Source organism: Eulemur rufifrons, chromosome 6 (assembly GCF_041146395.1).
Source record: "Eulemur rufifrons isolate Redbay chromosome 6, OSU_ERuf_1, whole genome shotgun sequence".
Taxonomy (NCBI): domain Eukaryota; kingdom Metazoa; phylum Chordata; class Mammalia; order Primates; family Lemuridae; genus Eulemur; species Eulemur rufifrons.
Genome location: NC_090988.1, coordinates 91,197,409 through 91,216,322, shown reverse-complemented (window position 1 = coordinate 91,216,322; position 18,914 = coordinate 91,197,409). Strand labels below are relative to the sequence as shown.

Here is an 18,914-nt window from a genome sequence, read left to right as displayed (position 1 = left end):
ATCATTTTTCACCTGGATTATTTTAGTTGCCCCTCACCTACTCTCCCTACTTTTATCTCCACATCCCCTGCTCCAATATTTGATCCAAATTGGTGTTCTCTGTTGATTCCATTGGATATGGTAACACTTTGTGCTCCTGTGTTGTTCTTAAGCCATTTGTGACGAGGGACGTGCCTTTTGCATGAGTCCAATCACTTTTCTTTATCCTCAGTCTGGTCTTATATCTATCCTCCCTCCTGGTGGTGGTGTGTGGAAGAGAGATTTGACATGAACAAGAAAACAATTATTCACATTTTCCTGTATACTTTGTTCACCATATTTGTGCCTGTGATCATTATTAAGAGAGTATCTTTGAGAGAGTCATTGGAAGCCAGTATTCACAGGAAGCCCAATAAAAAATAAAGCATTATGATTAATGAAGTAAAATAGAGTTATATAAATAGTACTAAGGAATTTCAGAGGCATTATTTCAACATAAGCAAGATCTGAAAAGAACAAGATGGGACAGTTCCTGGACCTGAATAAAAAGACAAGTGCCTGCACACCAGAAGAATCTTCAAGTGCTCTGATTGGACACCACACAAATACCTAGGTGCCTCCTTTCTGCTCACAGTTTTAAATCTCCATCAGTAAATCACTACATCTGACACTGACTCATTACTCTTCAGTGAAATTGTTTATTTTTTTTACATCAAACAGATTATATAAACAGAGCTACAGTAAAAAATGTTAGCTGACTCTGCACACCCCATCAGAGGTCTTAATTTTAGAGATAATAATTTTGTGATGAATTGATACCCACGCATCCTTTCCTCCCCAGTGACAAAACATTTTTTCACATAAACTGAGAAGCCAATTCTATAATGTACATGGATGTGAGCCTGTGTTGAACACCAGCCTTTGGTAATTAAAAAATATGAGAAGCATAGAGATAGAAGACTAGATCCACTGGATATCAGAACATTTCTTAAGATTCCAGTTTGTAAAAAATTTTGGTAAGAACTGAGTGATACAGGATTCCAATGAACAGAAGAATTTGTCCAGAAATTGAGGCATCTATCTTTGGAAACTTAATGTAAATTTTATAATTTAATAATTGATGAAATGGAATTTTAATCAGTAGGATGAGCAGACTATTGGATAAATTCTGGAAGTGCAAATTACTATGCCCCTACCTCTTGTTTCTTCTCCTTGGCAGTGGCTCTCTCTGTCTCTTTCTCTTTTCTGATTTAAACATTAAAAATAATTCAGCCTATTTTTTCATAATGGTGCAAAAAATGGCATTTCTTATATTATCTGCCCTACTTTTTTTTGCATTTTTTTATTTTTATTTGTTTCTTTTTGTATTTCAGAATATTACAGGGGTACAAAAGTTTTGCTTACATAAATTCCCTTTGTACCTTTTGAGTCAAAGTTATAAGTGTGCCCATCCCACAGATACTGTACATTGTACACGTTAGGTGTGAATTTACCCATCCCATCCCCCTTCTTCCCTCCTGCTTTGTTTCTGATGAACGTTATATCCATATGTGCACATAAGTGTTAATCTATTAGTTCCAATTTAATGGTAAGTACATGTGATGTTTGTTTTTTCCATTCTTGTGATACTTCACTTACAAGAATGGACTCCAGTTCTATCCAAGTTAATCCAAGAAGTAAGAATTTTTTACTCATTTTTTATGGCTGAGTACTACTCCATGGTATACCTATACCACATTTTATTAATCCACTCATGGATTGATGGGCACTTGGGTTATTGTCATATCTTTTCCATTGTGAATTCTGCTGCTATAAACGTACAAGTTCAGTTGTCTTTAAACAAAAACAAATAATAAACCAAGAAAGACATAGAATAAAGTAGAAGATGCTAACTGTGGCTTGAAGTGAGAACCAGGGTCCCAAAATGAGTTTCTGAAGTCTTGCTGCTGAGTGATATTTACAAAATAGCACCTTTTAGGACTGTGGTCCATATAAGGTGATTCTTCTGTGTCAGGACACACATATAACATTTCAATTAAAACAAAATAACACTTTTGTCTAAATTCCACGGACAATTGAAGTGATAGCAACTCTGGTCCTTAACTTACTTCAATTTTGCATTTTTCCATGGGATGTAAATAGACTTATAAATAGGTAGGATAAAATGTTTGAAGACTGTATACAGCAACAAATTTTTTGGTGCGGTTCCTGGGCCTGAAGAGCTAAATTAAAGTTGTCCTTCAGGTTTCAGTCTCAATGCTACATTTTTTCTTAAACAGACATGACATATCTTCCTTTCAAATAAAATAAATACGGAAAAAAATCTTTAATCTCTACAACTGGTGCTTATAGTTTTAAAGTCTTGGAATCTCAACATCACTTTCTGAGAGGAAAAAAGGAAGTTTTGGTTAACCTATTAATCTCTGCATACTTATACATAAAGTGTTATCCATCAATAAGCACTCATTGCTACCTAGTCCCAAAACAATGTACGTTGTCCTTATGGATTCATGCTGTCCTATCCCAGAATTCAGCTCTTGTATTTAGTAAGTACAATTGCCTGAATTCTGAAGAGACACTGCATATTCCATCACAGTGTACACAGTGTCCTAGTCCTGAACATGAAGGAAAATGAAAGCATCTTCAAAAAGAAACCCAGGAGAACTTAGAGAGGAAAAAAAAGAAAAAAAAAAACCCTAATTCATCAGAGACATAAAAGTTTTCCAAACACTTGAGCAAGACAATCCATATAAAATTGTGTTTGGAAAATCGTACTGATGAGCAAACCCTAGGGAAGCTGAGAAGAAATTCTACAGGCTCATGACTTCTCAGGGAAACGTCTATAAATTGCAATGGGAAACCAATGATGAAACATTTGTTTATTTATTTTTCTTAAATCATGTAGAAGATGGTACTTGGTAAGCAGCCAAGAACATTCTCTACCTCCTCTGGGAGAGATGGTCTTCCTGTCTCCCTTATATTTACAAGGAATGGTTGGAAACAACCTTCATGTTTTGGCCAGCCCCTTAATGGATTTTTCTCTAAGGAGAATGGGAGATTACCAACACCACGATTTTCAATGAACTGATAAATGGTGAGATTTATAATTCACACTTTTGCATTTTCAGAAAGGATTTCAAATTGTGATGCAGTGTTTCCAAGTGTGGATGTTGTGGTCAGGCTATAAAGTGTAATGCAATCCATGAGCCTATCACTTAAGAACTGTGCACACTTGGGCTACTTACATAACCTTTCTGGATCTTAGACTGCTCATACTTAAGGAGGATAATAACATTACCAAGCAGAAAGGATGTCAAAACAAATAAAATAATACATGTGGAGTCCATAGAACAGCACTTGATACATAAGGTGTCCAATGAACAACAGCTGGTAGAATGCAAATTCCTGTGTGGTTAATGGGGGAGGTGGGTAGGAGCTCCTAATTACTACAGGTCTAATGACATTAGACCTATCTTCAGCCTTACATTTTCAAGTTAAATCTAAATAACTTAGAAATGCAACAAGTGCATATTTTTGTCCTTGCTCCCCAATAGCATTTTATTTATTCTTTCTAAAATATTCTCATTTATCATTTATTCTCTAATGGCCTCTGCATCCTGATGTTTTAAAGAGCAGAATTTTCTGAGGCCATTTAAAGAACACTGATGTAACATAGCAAATTGAAGTGCTGAAATTTACAGAGTTATTGATATAGAATACAGCAGAGTGTCTCCAGTTCCATCCAAGTTAATAAAAAGGTATTAGTGCACTATTTTTTTTTTTTTATCGCTGGAGAGTACTGCGTAGTATATATATGCCACATTTTATTAATCCACTCATGTATTGGTGGCATTTGGCTTTTTTCCACATCTTTGAGATTGTGAATTGTGTTGTTATAAATATTCAAGTGCAAGTGCCCTGTATCCAAAACATTTGTACCCCCGTAATGCTCTGAAATAAAAAAAAAGAATACAGCATTTACTCTTTCCACAATGACACCGTGACAAATGCCACAGGGAAGGACATTAAGGGTAAGAAATCATGACTCTCATTAGAGAGTGGAGTCTTCTGATTTTAAATATGTCCATTTTATTTTTTTCTAAGTACCATGTGATATTAATTTATAATGTCCTCATTTAGATAAACTTCTTCCTATCATTGAATATTTTAGTTGTTTCTCAAGTTTCACTATTATGAATGACATGGCACAATCTTTCATTATAAAACTTCATCTCATTTCACCTGCAGAATAAATTTTTAGAGTTGAGGTTACCTGTATAAAAATCACAAACATGTTGATGATTCTGAAATTATTTACTAATTTTTTTCAAAAGGATTACATGGATAAAGCAGTTTCATTGCAATTTTAGAATGGGCATAATTGAAAAATGGCATAATGTAAAAAACATATTATATTCTTATGACTGATTCAATTTTCCAAACCACTTTATGTCTGAAGGAAAATGCTGTTTAAAAATAATGCTGATATCAATATTTGATTTCTACTTTGCAAAACACATTAATAATAACGGTCTGATTTACTTTCATGGGTCAGGCAGCTTGAACAAGTGTGACCATCTATTTTACAGTAGAGGAGGCAGAGGCGTGGTGATTTGTTCAATGACACGTCTACTGCTTGATGAAGCTGAGATTGCTAGTGCTTTACAGCACAAATTGAAGAATCTCTTTTGTTTTTAATTAACTTCTTGTTGGGAGTAATTTTAGATTAACACAAAAGTTGCTAAGATACCTTGGAGAGTTACTGGGCACTACTCATTTAGTTTCCCTTACTGTTGCCATCTTACAGTACCATGTGTATGTTTGTCAAGGCTATTAAAAGAACGTTGACATATTACTATTAACTGAATATCATATTTTATTCACATTGCGCTAATTTGTCAATTTCTGTCCTTTTTCTATTCCAGTATTCAATCTGGAACAACATAGTGTCTTTTGGTCAATAACCTTTTAAATGATTTAAAATCATAAATCTTGTGATCATAAACCATGAGGACACTATAGTCTCCATTTTCAAAGTTTTAACACTAAAATATCCCTATCATCTGACAAAAAGAAGGGGTTCTTTATATCTGATGAATATTTTAATTCTAAAATGGTATTGCTCTTAGAAAACCCTGGATAAAGGAAGTGGAGTGATTAAGAATTATGTAATTATTCCAGCTTGTCTTCCTTTCCACAATCCATCCCATTAGGTTTCACTTGGGTTTTTTTATTATTTATTTTTTTTTTATTTCAGCATATTACAGGGGTACAAATGTTTAGGTTGCATATATTGCCTTTGCCCCACCCGAGTCAGAGCTTCAAGCATGTCCACCCCCCAGACCGTGCACCCTGCACCCATTAGGTTTTGTACAATGAAGCTATCTGAAATACAAGTGGATGCTAGTGGGTCTGAGAGCCACAATAATTTATTCAGGAATTACTAAGGATGTTTAAAAGCGGTATACATATTAAAAATATCATTTCAGTACTGCCACTGACCAAACAACATATATTACATTTGTAACTTAAAAAAAGGTTGAGTAAAAACCATGTTGGTCATGGTAAAGTAGGAATTCAGACTGAAGATGTTATAACTTCTGTTCTGTGTCAATGACTCTGGGAGCTTGTTCTCACCACTCATCATAACCTTCTGGGCTTGTTACTGCATCAATGTTTTTGTGTGTGTTCCTTTATCTGATTCTCACAAGAACCCTATCAATAGACATTCTTCTTTTATACTCTTACAGAAGTGTCATCTGAGGCTTTGAGAATTTGAAGAATTTTAAGGAACATGTTCCACCTCAGTAGAAGATCCTGGATTTGAACCCAGGTCTTATGAGTCTAGAGTTGATGTTCTTACTCAGTTCACTCCATTGTGTCCTGCTTTGGTCCAAGGCTAAGCTGAGCACTGCTGGGTCATATATTGATATTTTTTGCTTTGTAATAAGTGGGTGTTGACTGATCCCGTGATCTTCTAGGGTTTGGTTGAATTCTTGTTTCTTTGGCAACAACTTATAACTGGATATGGGGTTCATCGTGCAGACACTGGTAGGAATGACCTTGGAAACATCATGGAAATAGTTGTTTTAAAGTAAGCCAAAGGATAGATATTAACATATACCATTGTATATTTGTTAATATTATTAATATCTGATTATTTCTATTAACTCTAAGTGGCATTCATAAACATCAGCTTATTTGTAAGCCCCACAATAAACACATTTTTCTTTTCCTTTTTTTAGTAAATCAGCTTGATTCCCTGAATAATAAAGCTGGGTACAATGTTCACTTTAATACCTATTCTGGTTATAAGGATTTCCCATAAGCTAAATTTCCTCCTGAAAGTAAGAATACTCTTGAGTTCTGCACTGCCCACCCTGAATGTGGGTCCTCCTCTGTTTCTGAGTCACCTTCATGATGCATTCAGGTTTTGTTTGCTTTTTTTTTTATTTCAGCATATTATGGGGGTACAAAGTTTAGGTTACGTATATTGCCCTTGCCCCCCCTTCCCCCCAGCCCGAGTCAGAGCTTCAAGCGTGTCCATCCCCTAGACAGTGGGCATTGCATTGCACTCATTATGTATGTATACACCCATGTCCTCCCCATCCACATATCTGCCTGACACCCAATTAACCCATTTTTCTTTTATTCACCTATTTTTTAACAAACATATATATGTATACATATACAAATATTAACACGTGCAGGCATATAAATGTGCTATTTGATACATTTCAGTTATGCATATAGATGGTAATAAAATCATCCTGTGAAGTTGCGTCTACCCATGGAAAATGAAGTCACTGGCTTGATAATTGTCTGGATGACTCATTTCAAAGGTTTCTGTGCGTAAGAAGGATGGCTTTGTAAGTAATATACTAGTAACTACAATTGGTAAGGGCACTTTATCTTAAGCAACATTTTCACATTTTCAAATTTAATGCACATTATGATCCTGGGAGATGAACGGGTAAGCTATTAATATATACACAGTTCTCTGCTTTATAATAGTATCAAATAAATTTGAAATATGTATATCCTCAGTAGTTACACCTGATCAGACCTTACCACATTGTGTAAATAATTGGAAAATAATTAACAAAGCCTCACAACTCTGTCTTATAAGCAAATTGTTTGTATTCCTTGCCAATGTGTATATGTATATGTATATGTAAGTGCTTGTAGAAACGTCAACCCTGCTCTGAAGTTCTTGCTGAAAGAAAAATCCATTCCTTTCCCTATTGATCCAGTGGGTGCTGGAGCCAGAGGTTCTGTGTTCAAACCCCAGATCAAGCATCTGTTGTTTGCTTGAACTTAGCCTCTTTAAGCATGAGTTTCCCACCAATCTACAGGGACAATAGGACCTATCAGAAACTGTGTTCTAGGCAGTGGGTCCTGAGAAACACCTTACTTCACATCGTAACCATGACAATACTCTGGTATTGGCATTATTATTTTTATAAACTTCTCATTTTAAATGACAGATTAAAAATAAACTCCATATTTAGAGAATACTATTTATGCATTAAGTTTACAGCTAGGTATTTTCCACAGATCATTCTCTTTTATAAAGAAAGACTAAATTCATTTAAAGGCCCAATACAGTTCAGACTTTCAAAGACATATGTGAGGACCAGCCATGATTTTCAAGAGCTTTTAAACTGCACATTATTTCTTCTTCTACTTGTAGATAAGGCAGTGTCCAGGTTAGGATGTCATACTGGTCACCCGTGCTCCCATTCCATGCCAATGGCAGGCATCACTAATAAATTACAGTCCTCCTTTCCTAATAACTTGGAGGTGGCTTCAGAATGCTTCTCAATAATTCACTCTGGGAACCACCACTAAAAGGTCAAAGCTGGCACTTGAGATGAAAACTATTTCTCTTCTCTACCACATGTGGATGCTTTCCTTTCCCCATATTGAAACTTGGCCTCTTTTAAGACATTCAATAATTTACCTCCACCTCAATTCCATCTGACCTTTCACTAGTACCTTCAACAATTTCTAATTTTATTTTCTCAGTGACAACAGAAACACTTAAGATAATTTTGTATATTTGATGCAAACACTTACTGATGACTATAATACTATAAATTGAACTGAAGCAAATTTTTCTTTGTTATAACTACAGATGCTACATTATGATCACTGTTGGAGGTGTCACCTTTTCCTTGGAAATCATGCAAAACCAAAGCTTTGTAACTGAGTTCGTCCTCCTGGGGCTTTCACAGAATCTGAATGTTCAGAAAATCTTATTTGTTGTATTTTTGTTTGTGTATATTGCCACCATCGGGGGCAATACACTAATTGTAATAACCATCCTCAGCAACCCTGCTCTACTGGGTTCCCCCATGTACTTTTTCTTGGCTTTCCTGGCCTTCCTAGACGCATGCTACTCCTCTGTCTTCACCCCAAAGATGATTGTGGACTTCCTCTATGAGAGGAAAACCATCTCCTTTGAAAGCTGCATGATACAGATTTTTGCTGAACACTTCTTCAGTGGGACAGAGTTGATTATCCTCACAGCCATGGCCTATGATCGGTATGTGGCCATTTGCAAGCCTTTGCATTACTCTTCCATCATGAACCGCAGGTTCTGTGGCATTCTGATGAGGGTAGCCTGGACAGCGGGCTTCTTGCATTCCATGACACAAATACTCTTTATATTCCAATTGCCCTTTTGTGGCCCCAATGTTATTGATCACTTCTTGTGTGACTTGCATCCATTACTGGAGCTTGCCTGCACTGACACCCACATCTTTGGCTTTTTTGCAGTGGCCAACAGTGGCTTTTTCTGCATCATAACCTTCTCCTTGTTGCTTGTCTCATATGCTATCATCTTGTTCTCCCTGAGAACTCATAGTTCCGAAGGGCGGAGAAAAGCTCTCTCTACCTGTGGATCTCACATTACTGTTGTGGTTTTGTTCTTTGTCCCGTGCATGTTTGTATACACACGACCTCCATCTACTTTCTCCTCTGACAAAATGGTGGCAGTAGTTTACACCATCCTAACTCCCTTGTTCAATCCTCTGATTTATACTTTCAGGAATAAGGAGGTAAAAAATGCCATGAAGAAAGTATGGAAGAGATTGGTGGTGGTTTCTGATGGAAAATAAAATATGAAACTTTTTTTATAAAGTCAAGGTAAAGAATAAAAACATCAAAAATTATTCTTGGACAAAAATTTAAGGGATATACCTGTACAGAAAGAGGTAACATAATGTTATTACAAAGCATTAATGTGGGTCATAAAATGATGTTTTCACTCTCTGATTCTCATCAACTCTGAGTTGGAAGCCCTATATCACGTATGTAAATTAAAATATGTTGAACTTTATATTTACTTAGAATCTAATAAAAAAAAAAGAATTACAAGATAAGTTACCTCATCAGACTGCTTGTCATTCTTTTCATGCATTGAGAAACCTTTTTAAAAGGAAGACAACAATATCTCAGAAATTAGGGACAGAAATTTACCCAAACTATGTCAGTTGGAAAGAAAGTTATGTTTGGGGCACTGATATTAGTGTCAATGAGGAAAGAACAGCCAAGACTGAGGAAGAGCACAGACCAGAGCATTCACAGAACCTCAACCATATCTGTTTCTGTTTCACATGACTCCGTCATTTAATGTGGATTAACTACCAACTGCTATAGAATTTGAGTCATTTGGTCAATTTCTTGAGAAACAACATGATTGATCCAGCCATGCTTACAGGTGAGTTCCTCTTGTGTCCGGTAACCACCCTCTACCAACCAACTACAGGAGAGGAAGAGGGAACCGATTCCACAAGGGAGTTAGCAATGGTTATCTCTTTTCCAAGCACAATCTAAGGGAACACTTGAGAGACCAGCTTACTATCAAACCGGTATCAAAGCTGTAGATGTAGTGAGCTGACTTCCCCCTACAGAGGAATAGAAGCCAGACGCATCAGAGAGCAAAAAGCAGATTTCTAAAGAGGATTGCTTGTCATTGTATTTGGTGATTGGAATTTTCTTGACTTTGTCTATCCAGTGAAATAATTCTATTTGAATAATTATCAATGAGATCATTCACACGTAGACACATATTATAAGTCATTCTTGTAGCTAAGGTTCAGGAGTCTTAGGTTTCCAAGTGTCTTCTGTAATAAAATTATTTGCAGTAAAACTTCTAAATTTCCTGTATCACATCAACACTAATAAAATGCGTATTAATTAAGCATTATAAACAAAAGCACTAAGTGATATTTTTCTTTTTCCCTTAATATTCCATAACAATCCCAAAGTAGAAGAGTGTATAATATTACTTTTCTTTCTCAGAAGAGATATGGCAGAGTACAGGTAAGATTTCAGTGATCACACATGGGGAAGTCCATGATGGATTAAGATTAGGATCTAAAACATTGTCTGAAAAATTTGTGCACTGCAGCAGACTAAGTGTGCAACAAGGGCTTACATGCTGGGGAGCTTTTCCTGCCTCCTTCCCCAGCTTGTCAATCATCTGTCATCGTAGAAAGGGCAGCTTCTTAATGTCTGTTTCCCTTCATGTAGAGGTTCTTATTGTTAAGTAGTTCCTTTATCCCTAAGAACTAGCTAGAGATTGATGGTCTCATATCATTGGCTCAATTGATTTATGAATCTGTGAATTGAAGACTTGACATACTACAAAATAAATCATTATTCTGTCCAGATTGTTGTGAACAACACAGATTCATGCCTGATCCATGAAACACTAAAATTCAAACTGATTTTAATTATTTGACCTCCCAACTTCGCACTGTAGTCTCTGCTAATAATATACAAGGAAAAAAGGAAACATGAAATTTAGTATATGAAAATACAAATACTGAGAGACATGCACATAACCTTTTTCATTCCAACTAGGTTCATGAACAGAATTTTGCAAAATTCTCCCAACAACAGTTATTGCTTTAGCTTTCCATTTTATTTTCTTTGTTGATTTGACTTAGGCATGATAAAATTCATTCTAATAAGTTAAGTGTGGTCCGTGATCTTAAGATTTTATTTTCAGTTTACAGGGCAAATAAACTTGGGGAACACAGAAGGCAACATTTTAGATTTTACCTTGTATGTTACACATATCCCTTCTGTTTATGTTCATATAGAAAAATTTAGTGCCAGAGCTACACCTGGATGCACAGGGGGCTGAGTAATGTAGGCTGTACTTGGTTCGTCATGACAAGTACCCATTTCTTACTGCACAGGAGGGAGAATGGGTTTTAGTGGACAATTATCAGCCCTGTCACAGGCACGCAACATCAGGAATATCCACAGAAATATTTTTCACTCAAAATAAATTCAATTTGACATTTATTGACAGCTTATTATTGCCAAGTACTATTTTAAATAGCAGTAAAAAAATTTCTATGTTGACAGGTAACAGTATAGTGGATTACGCTCTTCCAAAACATTCCATAGCAAGTCGAAAAGATTTGTGAGTTCCCTGAATTTGAAGATATTGCATGAATTTTTCTCCAACTAGGGATTGCCAGTTTTTTAAGAGAATGTTTGTATTTTGAATCCCTCTAGCACTATAACTTCCCTGTGTTCATCATAAATTTCATCCCCCAACATACACCCCAAATCCCCTTTCATTTGATCCTCTGGATCTCAGGTCAATAATAAGCAGAATCTTCTACCATTCCAATCTCTTATGTGAACATTTCCTTTCCTTTGTTGCTTTCCTCTTTCTCCTCTCCATGTTTCCACTTAAGTGAGGCATGTTTCTTCTCCCATAGTTCTCATGATGAAGACCTACAGATGAGACTTCATTCTGGTTGCTTCTCACTGCTACTTCCAGCTCATACCCCTGCTTCAGTTCATGATTATTCTGATTTTCTAATCTAAATCTGACTATGCCAGACTCCACTTTTCCTTATAAAAATCATTCACTGCTTCCAGGATCATTTCCTCTTGTACCTTAAAAGTGCTAGCTCCTGGCTCACTGTCACTCAAAGTGGTTCTGCCATACTTCTTGGAGATTTCAAAATCCACATAGATGAACCTTCCAATATACTGCCTCCTAAATTGACCAATTGACCAATTTCCTTCTCAGAATCTTATCCTTTAATCTATCTATCTCAGCTGTTCACTCCCATGGTCCTACCAGACGCCTTGTCATGACCATCATTTTAAAACTTTCTATAATCTCAATCTCATACTCACTAATTTTCAGACAATATCCATTGTTTTCAGCTTCCTTCTAATAGTGCTCAACTTTCACAATTCTTTATTGCATGGCGACATACAAGCCATTGTTCCTGTCAACTTTTTACATGACCCCAGATACACTCCTGCCTAAGAAAGTATGAAAAATAATTCTCTGTGTCTCATTTATTCTTCCTGGAGGTATGTGCATGTCTTATCCCCTCACTTCCTTTGGTTGGTTATTCAAATGTATCTTCTCAGTAATGCATTTGCTGACCACCTCACCATATAGCAAATCCTGCCAACTAACATTTTCTGACTCCTATTCCTACATTTCTGCTTAATTTTTCTACCTAATACTTATCATTACCTAGCATGTCATATAGTTTATTTATTTTATTTATTGTTTATACACTAGAAAATAATTTATATAAGCGTAAGTATTTTATCTTTCTCAAAAACTTTACTGTGACCTTAATGTCAGATGATTAAAAAAAAAAAAAAAAAAACTTCACTGTTAAATCCCAGTGTCTAAAATAGTGTCTGGCATATAGTAAGTGGTCAATATGTATGTTTTGAATTAATGAATGAACCATAATAAAAATACATAAATGGGGTTCCTCTCCTCAATGAAGTGCAATAACTCATGGCCAAAAATACTTTTGCTGTGAACAACTAGAAACACCAGATGCAACATAAAAATCACCTGTATGAGGTACTGAGAAAACAAAAGCTGAAAGGGACAAGACTAGAGAGACAAGATCTTCAAAGAAGTGAGTTGAATTTTGTGGCCACGTTTACCCTGGAAACACATCTTGATTCTTGACAGGGGCCAGAGGTGGAGAGTCTGGGCACTGCACCAGTGGAGGGTCCCTGCCGGGGGTGGAATGGGGAAGAAACCACTAAAACAGCTTTTGGAGGAAATCTGGACAGCCTGATTCAGGCAGTACTTTTTCCCCAATTTTAGGAACTGTATAAGACTATTAGGGATTGAATTGCATCCCCCCAAAAGATGTTGAAATCCTAACCTGTAGTACCTGTGAATGTGACCTTATTTGAAAATAATAGAAAATTTTCAGATAATCAAGTTAAGATGAGGTTATTAGGGTGAATGCTAATCCGACATATCTGTGTCCTTATAAAAAAGGGAATGAGAAAAGCATGCACACAGGGAGAATGTCACATGAAGAGGGAGGCAGAGAGATTGGGTGATGCATCTACAAGCTAAAGAATTTCAAAGATTACCTGCAAATCATCAGAAGCAGGAGAGAGGAATGGAACAGATTCTCCCTCATAGTCCTCTGCAGGAACCATGTAATGAAATCAAATAATAAAAGAGCAGAAGGCACAGAAGCAGACTCAGAATATAAAAATGAAGAGAACATAAACAAAGCCAAAATGCGGATCTTTGAATAAACAAATAAAATGATAAATACCAACCATTGTGCTGGTACTTACATGGGTGTATACATTTGTCAAAACTCACCTACTATACATTTTAAAATGCTGCATTGTATGTTATGTAAATTATACGTTCAGAGGGAGATTTAAAATAAAAATATGTTAAAACAAACATTATTTTCTTTCCATTCCTTTTCTCTCTATTCCCTCCCTTCCTTTACTGATTTATTGATTTCAAAATATTTTAGAAACTACAGAAATTTTTATTAGTTGTTTGCATTATAATTACTTATAGTGTTTTTTATAAATATCATTAGTATTAATAATAATTATTGATCATCATTAATAATTTATTACCATTATTATTAAGTATTATATTTAATGGTAATATTTTCCAGAAGAGGAAATTAAAAGAAGTTAAGAATCTTGCCTAAAGTCATAGAAATACAAATGATGGATTTAGAATTCAATTTTACTGGTATTAATATCTATTTGAGTCTTTATCTGGGCCATTCAAAAAGATTTGGACAAAAGAAGAAAGCTTTAGGTAACCATCATTGGTCTACACCTGAATGTGACTCCGAGGGCATGCCTGAGGGAGCAGCTGGTCACTGCAGTGGGAAGTGTCCCTTATCACAGGGAAGAGGGGAGGCGGGCTCTGAGGACAGAATCTGCCTGTTGACAGCCTTGCTTGGGATTAATTGGCCCCTGATTTGCTGTGGTCTTAGATTAACTGTGCCAAATACCTTACTGAGAAAATCCTTCGAGGTTGCGTGGGAAGGGATGTGGTCTTTCTCCCTCTGTAGACTGGGCCTTTGTGAACTTTTATGAAATCTCTGTAAATATTTGACAGACAAAACATACATGTCTAATTCACATGTTCTGCCAGAGAATATTTTGGATTACTAGAGCTGTTTGGTTTTATAGAGATGTTTCTATACAGAATAGTGGAATATATTCTTTTTATTTAAGAACGTTCTAGAAGCAGAAGTAAGAAACTTTTTCCTGGTATTTTAGACTTATTTTTGGAGTCTAACTCGGGTCTCCTTGTGAAAGGTTGGCTGTCTGTGGAATATCTCCTCTCCCCATAGCTTCTCCAGCAGAGTGGACAAGTCAAAAGTAAAATTTACACCTTTTAGACACTCTGCACATGATTATCTTCTGAGTAAACTGAATTGAAAAAGAGAAAACTGTGAGCTTTGTATCAGATGTCATCTCTATTTTTTTTTTTTTTTTTACAAGAAAAAAAGGTACATTTTCAAGCCCAGCTGAACTATTTCTTCTCTCTTGCCTTCAACTCAGGAGAACTTAGGGAAGTTGTCATCTAGTTCTGTCTCTTCAGAATCTTGAAGTTCCAGGGACATATTTTCCCCAATGATGAAAAGATTCTAATATTTCAGGATTCCCCAGCTTACACTGGCATCTGCTTGATGCTTGGCTTTATGCTGGCTCCACCTGCGTGGTGGAGTCTGATGCCTTGCACGGCAGGGTGGGCAGAGCATGGGAGAGGGATTGCTGTGGATCACTCAGGCTTGGGTTCCGGTCCATATCCTCGCTAACTGCTCAATGCTATATTCTCCCTCCCAGCTTAAAGTGTGCAAAGCAGAGTCATGCCAACGTGCCTGTGGGATACTGTAATATCAAATGGACAAAAGATGTTGAAGGAAAAGTGAGAGAGGGATACACATAAGAAATACATGATGAATAACACACACACACACATATTTTAACAGTGGAAGGCCATTAATAGTAAGAGAGCTCTGGGAAAATCTGAGAAGGCTTTACTGAGCAGCTGGTACTTGAACTGGGTACTCTGTGCCCAGGTAGAAATGGGGGGTTGAGGTCATAGCAGACAGCAGGTCATTCAGCTTCTGTGAGATATGGAATATTCAGAGAGTGAGATGTCTAGGTGTATTTATGAGGCATGGAAAATGACAGGTGTGACTGGAGCACTGGGAGGACAAGTGGAAAACAAGTGAGGGCACCAAGTCGGGGACTTTGAAAGCTGCAGTGAGCATCTCAGCCATTGCATTTGGAAACTGGAGTGATCATTTCCTATATTTATGAATCATCATGTTTTTAAATGCCAACTTTTCCTTTTCAAGTGCTAGAAAGGAGGCAAAAGGGGGGAGAAGACAGTAAGAGTGAGAAGAAGACACAACTGAATTCGGGTCCTTCCTCCTGTTAAAGACACAGAATAGCCATTTCAATAAAGGTCTACGAGAATCCACTTAAAAAAATCTAGGATTGATTTTTGTTGCTGCTGTGATTGCTTTGGGGGTCTTTGTCATAAATTCTTTGCCTAGGCTGATGTCCATAGGAGTTTTCCCAACATTTTTTTCTAGAATCCTTAGAGTTTCACACCTCAGGTTTAAGCCAGTTTTCCACTGTGAGTTGATTTTTGTGAGAAGTGAGAGTTGGGGATCCAGTTTTCATCTTCTGTATGTGGTTATATAGTTTTCCCAGCACGACTTATTGAATAGAGACTATTTCCCCAATGTATACTTTTGTCTGCTTTGGCAAAGATTAAATGACAATACGAGGATGGTTTTATATCTAGGAAATCCATCCTATTCCAAAGGTCTCTATCTCTGTTCTTGTGCCAGTACCATGCTCTTATGGTCACTATATGCTTATAGTAAAGATTGAAGTCTGGCAGACTGATGCCTTCCAACTTTTTCTAGGAAACAGCAGGTGCATCAAGTAACCCCTCCTATCAGAAGCAGCCTCCCAAGCATGGTGCAAGAGCCCTGAATAACATATTAGCAGCTCCTCCTAATGGCAGATCAAGCAACCATAGAAGCACACACATATAGGCTGGTGGGCAGCAGCTGGGATCTGCCTTGCTCCTACCACCACTTTAAGGGGGAATAGGGTTCAAGTAACCCTTGGGAGTGGCAAGATCCTTCCTAAAGATTGGGGCATTAGTATTGCTCGCCCGGGGACAAAAAACCAACAGAGAGACATCAGATTACCTCAATAACTGGCTGCTCCACACAATCTACAACCAATGACAGAGAGGGTAACGGCACAGCTCAACACAGTGCCCTCCATCGGCACAGCTCAACACAGTGCCCTCCATCTCAAGCTATTAGATGGCAGTGGAGTTATACACACAGGTGTGACTCACTACATGGGAGCTTAAGCTGGGGGACCAAACTCACTAATCTCCACTGGCAAGAGATGAAGACAACTGGTCAGAGGTAACCCAACTTGGCAAAATACTTCTAAGGCAATACAAGACCAGCCCACCTCTTCCCACTCCTGTTAAGGAATATCCCTTGGGGGCTTGAAATTAAAGGCACAAACCAGTCCTAGCACTCCCAGTTCTCAATCAATTACCCTGATGAGGAAGAACCAGAGAAAGAACACAGGGAAAATGAAAAAGCAGAGAGAAAAGTCACCCCCAAAAGAAATCATGAGACCCTCAAAATCGGATACTAATTTAAATGAAATGATTAAATTGACGCAGGAAGAATTTCAAATATGGATTGTAAGGAAACTCAAGGGAATTGAAGAGAAAATAGAAACCCAACACAAAGAAACCATGAGAACCATACAGGAAATGAATGAAAAATTCTCTAAAGAAATTGAAATATTACCAAAAAAAGAAACAGAAAGCTTGGAAATGAAGGATGCATTCAAGGAACTTGAAAACACATTGGAAAGCTTTAAAAATAAAATGGATCATGCAGAGGAGAGAATCTCAGAGCTTGAAGATAATGCCTATGTGCTAAACAAATCAGGTGAAGAAAAAGAACACACAAGCAAGAGACAAGAGCAGAACATACAAGAAATGAGGGATTATGTAAAGAAACCAAATATAAGAATTATAGGAATCCTGGATAGAGAAGAAGATACATAAGGGCTGGAAAATCTATTTCTTGGAATACTAGAGAAAATATGCCTGGCCTGGGATGAAAACTAGAAATTCAGATACGAGAAGCACACAGAACTCCTGGGAGACTCAAGGTGAAGAGGCAATCGCCATGTCACATAATTATCAGACTGGCCAAAGTAAACACGAAAGAGGAAATCCTTTGCACAGTAAGACAAAAATAACAGATAACCTACAAAGGAAAACCTATCAGACTAACTGCAGACTTCTCAAATGAAACCCTACTAGCCAGAAGGGACTGGAGACTCATCCTCAGTCTTCTTAAACACTTAATTATTTTAAAGTTATCGTCTAGGAGTAGAATCTAGAAATATAGGATGCACTGGGAGGAACATGTGGGAGAGAGGTCTCACTTCTCTGGGGCATGATTCCTCAATGGATTTAATTTGGAAGTGGCCTTGGGAATAAACAGTTTGAACAAATCAGTGAAGTATTTTGCTGTTTACTGTTAAGTGCCCATTAATGTCTTTCCTTATCTGGGAGAAGATTTCTCCTTGGGGATCAATGTTACCATCAAGATATGAAATATTAATAAAAGCCATTACCTTACTAGACATGAATCATATTAAAGCTATCATACAAATGCTTTAAAAATATCCAAAACAAAGCTCATTTTTCAGATTTTCCAGTTTTGTGCACTATTGACTAAAAATAGTATAAAAGTTTTATTCAAATTATTTAGATCGGTGAAATTTTAAATTTGTTTAATTCTTGATACATTTTCCTGGCTGCTTTCAAAGTTGATGATTCATCAATCATATAAACTGGTTATTCTTGAAGCTCACTCTGGATAATTCCATAATCCAAACTGTAAAATATTTATGAAAGGTGAAGAAGACAGTCATTCTATGTGCAGGTAAAAAGAGACATATCCCTGTGTGACAAGGCATTTACAGCTTTGGTGACTGAGTGTGTCATTTTCTTTTCTTTGCAGTCACACCTGAATTGATATGGTGGCAATTCTGACTTGTCTGCTATCAAAATAAGCTGTCATATTCTAGGAGCAAAGGTAAAATTGCAGAAGCCTGGCTTTGTAACAAGTGACCGATGATGAAATACAAAACACAGGTAACATATTTCAAAAAAGTCTTCACTGCTGTTAAAATACTAGCAAAATGGCTTACTTTGAATGATTGATGTATATTTCTTCAGAAGATTTTATCATTTGGTCTCAAATGTTTTTTGCCAGAATCTCCAAGAATAAGACAACACATGTATTTCCTTCACTTTATACAATATTATCAGAATGAGTGCAATGGCCATAGTTTTCCCAAAAATTTTTAGTAGATTTGTTTAAATGTAAACTGAAATAGAGAAAATGCATAACACAATACAGCAATATAATGTGACATATAGACTGTCTTCACAATAACTTCTTTTAGATTGTTTTACATAAGTTTGAGAACCCAAAAATTATTTACTGTGTATCTTAATACATTAAAGTTAATAGTAAGGATTACTATAGCTCTTTATAAATTGT

General features: G+C 36.6%; 1 protein-coding gene across 1 annotated transcript; it reads left to right on the top strand.

The window, feature by feature from the left end:
• The first annotated feature begins 8,165 nt into the window (after nucleotides 1–8,165).
• On the top strand, nucleotides 8,166–9,101 carry LOC138384435 (olfactory receptor 4C15-like). The gene has a single exon (XM_069469938.1). It carries the CDS (start codon nucleotides 8,166–8,168, stop codon nucleotides 9,099–9,101), a length of 936 nt encoding a protein of 311 aa, XP_069326039.1.
• Nucleotides 9,102–18,914: the final 9,813 nt, after the last annotated feature.